The sequence below is a fragment of the Hipposideros armiger genome, unplaced genomic scaffold (genome assembly GCF_001890085.2).
Source record: "Hipposideros armiger isolate ML-2016 unplaced genomic scaffold, ASM189008v1 scaffold_334, whole genome shotgun sequence".
In the NCBI taxonomy this organism is placed as follows: Eukaryota; Metazoa; Chordata; class Mammalia; order Chiroptera; family Hipposideridae; genus Hipposideros; species Hipposideros armiger.
The window spans coordinates 1,265,719-1,268,007 of NW_017731684.1; the positions used below are offsets into that span (position 1 = coordinate 1,265,719).

General features: G+C 40.4%; 1 protein-coding gene across 1 annotated transcript in view; it reads right to left on the bottom strand.

Moving 5' to 3' along the window:
• The window catches only part of EOGT (EGF domain specific O-linked N-acetylglucosamine transferase), a 33,343-nt gene that overhangs the window by 3,459 nt on the left and 27,595 nt on the right, over positions 1–2,289 (bottom strand). The window contains exon 13 of the mRNA XM_019661076.1: positions 478–661. Within this exon, the coding sequence (XP_019516621.1) occupies positions 478–661 (184 nt within the window). The remainder of the gene's footprint in view (positions 1–477; positions 662–2,289) is intronic.

A 2,289-nucleotide genomic window follows, 5' to 3' on the forward strand; every position in this document is an offset into this window, starting at 1 on the left:
CCCGTCCCTCCTTTTTTAAGGCTGAATAATATTCCACTGTATGTATATGCCACATTTTGCTTATCCATTCATCCATCGATAGACATTTCTGTTGCTTCCACATCTTGGCCACTGTGAAGTGCTACTGAGAGCATGGGTGTGCAACACACAGGCTCTCTTTTAACACAATAGTTACACTGAGTGTGGAAATCCCCCCAGTTTGACAGGCACACAGGGAGGAACTCAGAGTAAGAAATCATAGATTCACATCTTCCAAATCATGCTGAGACAGGGGAAAAGGGGGCAGCTTGTTTGCTCAGAGCAATGGCAGGCTGCATGCTTCGCATTTTTAACTTTAGGTCTTTTCTTTCTAGATGCTTATGATGTGACTTCCCTGTAATGAGTAAATATTAAGGCTTTTGATGCTCTGAGTGAGTCTCAGCATGCATAAAGAGCATTATGAACTGCCTCAATGGAAAACTATCCCCAAACACTTACAGTTCAAATACAGCAGCCCAGTCTGGAAGGAAAAGTAAGTGGGTCAGACCAGCTCCGTGCATCCCAATGAATATGTCAGTGTTATGAGTAATCCTTAGTTGATCTAAAAACCCAAGTTCCCTGTGAATACAGAACAAAAAAGACAGATGGAGAGAAGAGAGAACGTAGTGAGTAAAGCCCATGACTCATAGTAACAATATTTATACAAGTGTCTTTCCTGATTTAAATCACTTTCTACCATGGGGTTTTTATGCCAATTTCAAGCCTATTCCAGTGATTAATAACTTAATGACTCAATAATATAACTTTTTTTCTAAGTAAATTCACTTTTTTAACAAGTTAAATGCATTTATTTTAGAAGAAAACTTTTATAGCTGTCTTAAATGGAAAACCAGTCACACATGACATAAACAAAACTGTAAAAATAGATATAATCAAACTAAAAAGTACTATTCAAATCTAAGTAGATACCATTGCAAGGCACAGCTCTGAGCCTGATGCCTGCTCTCTCTTCATGAAACAGTGAACTCAGCAAGTGCTGAAGGGATGTTATGAAATACTAGCACCAAATTGAAAACTACTTCCTTAAGATGATAAAATGATTTTTAAAAATAGGAAATAAATTCCTCCTTGTGTGAGTTAAGTTATGCAATGTCATCTGAGTAACTAAAATCATCTCAATACCACCAAGCATTTTCTTGCCTTTGCAACAGACTGGTAACAGACTAGTCCATAATTTTGTGCATGTTAGGATGGTAAAAGTGTCCTTGAATTCATGACACTTAACGATGTGCCAACTCGGAACCGAAATCAGGGCCAAAAAAGTTCAGTGAGGTGAGTCTGGGAAGAAATGCTGGAGTAAGGGTAACTCTCTGAATAAACATAATGGGATTGATCTCCCAGTCCTACTTGACCCAAAGTAAAGAAAAATAAACAAGGTTATTTTGGATCTAAGAAGGAAAAGTGAATTTCCTCTCAGCTTCTCTTTGAAGAGCCTCCTTCCACAATACAACAAAAACCTCACACCCACATGGGGAAAGGAAGACAATGGGCACCACGGTGTCTTGCATGAGGTAAATGTGCCTCAGTTTCTCCAGGAATGCCAGCTGACGCTGAGGGAGGGATAGGTGTTCGCCCAGGTGAATACATCCTCAGAATCACCAATGTGGAAAACGCCTATGGATCGGGCCTCACAACCCTTCATGTGGTTATGTTACTAACATTACCCTCAGACAAGCAAGATGTGAATGTATTGTCATTCTTCCTTCATCTGGGAAACCCCTACATATTCTTAAGAGCCAGTCAATGGCAGAGCCTCAGAGGTGCCCTCCCCAGTCCTGTCGGCCTGACACCCGGCCCCTTGGAGCCACTCTTATATCCATCCTCATGTGGCAGTGAGGGTAGTCACCATGGCACAGTGTCATTTGTAAAACAGAGATAGCTTTGCCAACCTCACAAAATTGTTGGGAGAGTGAGAAGAGATAAAGTAAAGCACAGTATAAGTCTCAACACATGGTAGCTGTTCTTACAATTGCTATTTATTTGTACTCGGTGTCCAAGGTCCTTCATGACTGGATTCCTGCTGAGAAGCCTGTGACCAGCTCATGGCAGGTACCCAACAAAGATTTGTTGTAGAAAAGAACGGATGTAAGATGAGTGAGGTACAAAACTCCCCTGCTTATCAATAGGTTTAAACCTGTCTACATTAGACACCCTTATGCTGGTATATGCATACTTTTCCTTTTTTAACATTGAAAGAAATGATTTATAGTGTTCAGTTTGACAAACAAAACTATGAATGTGAGCGGACAA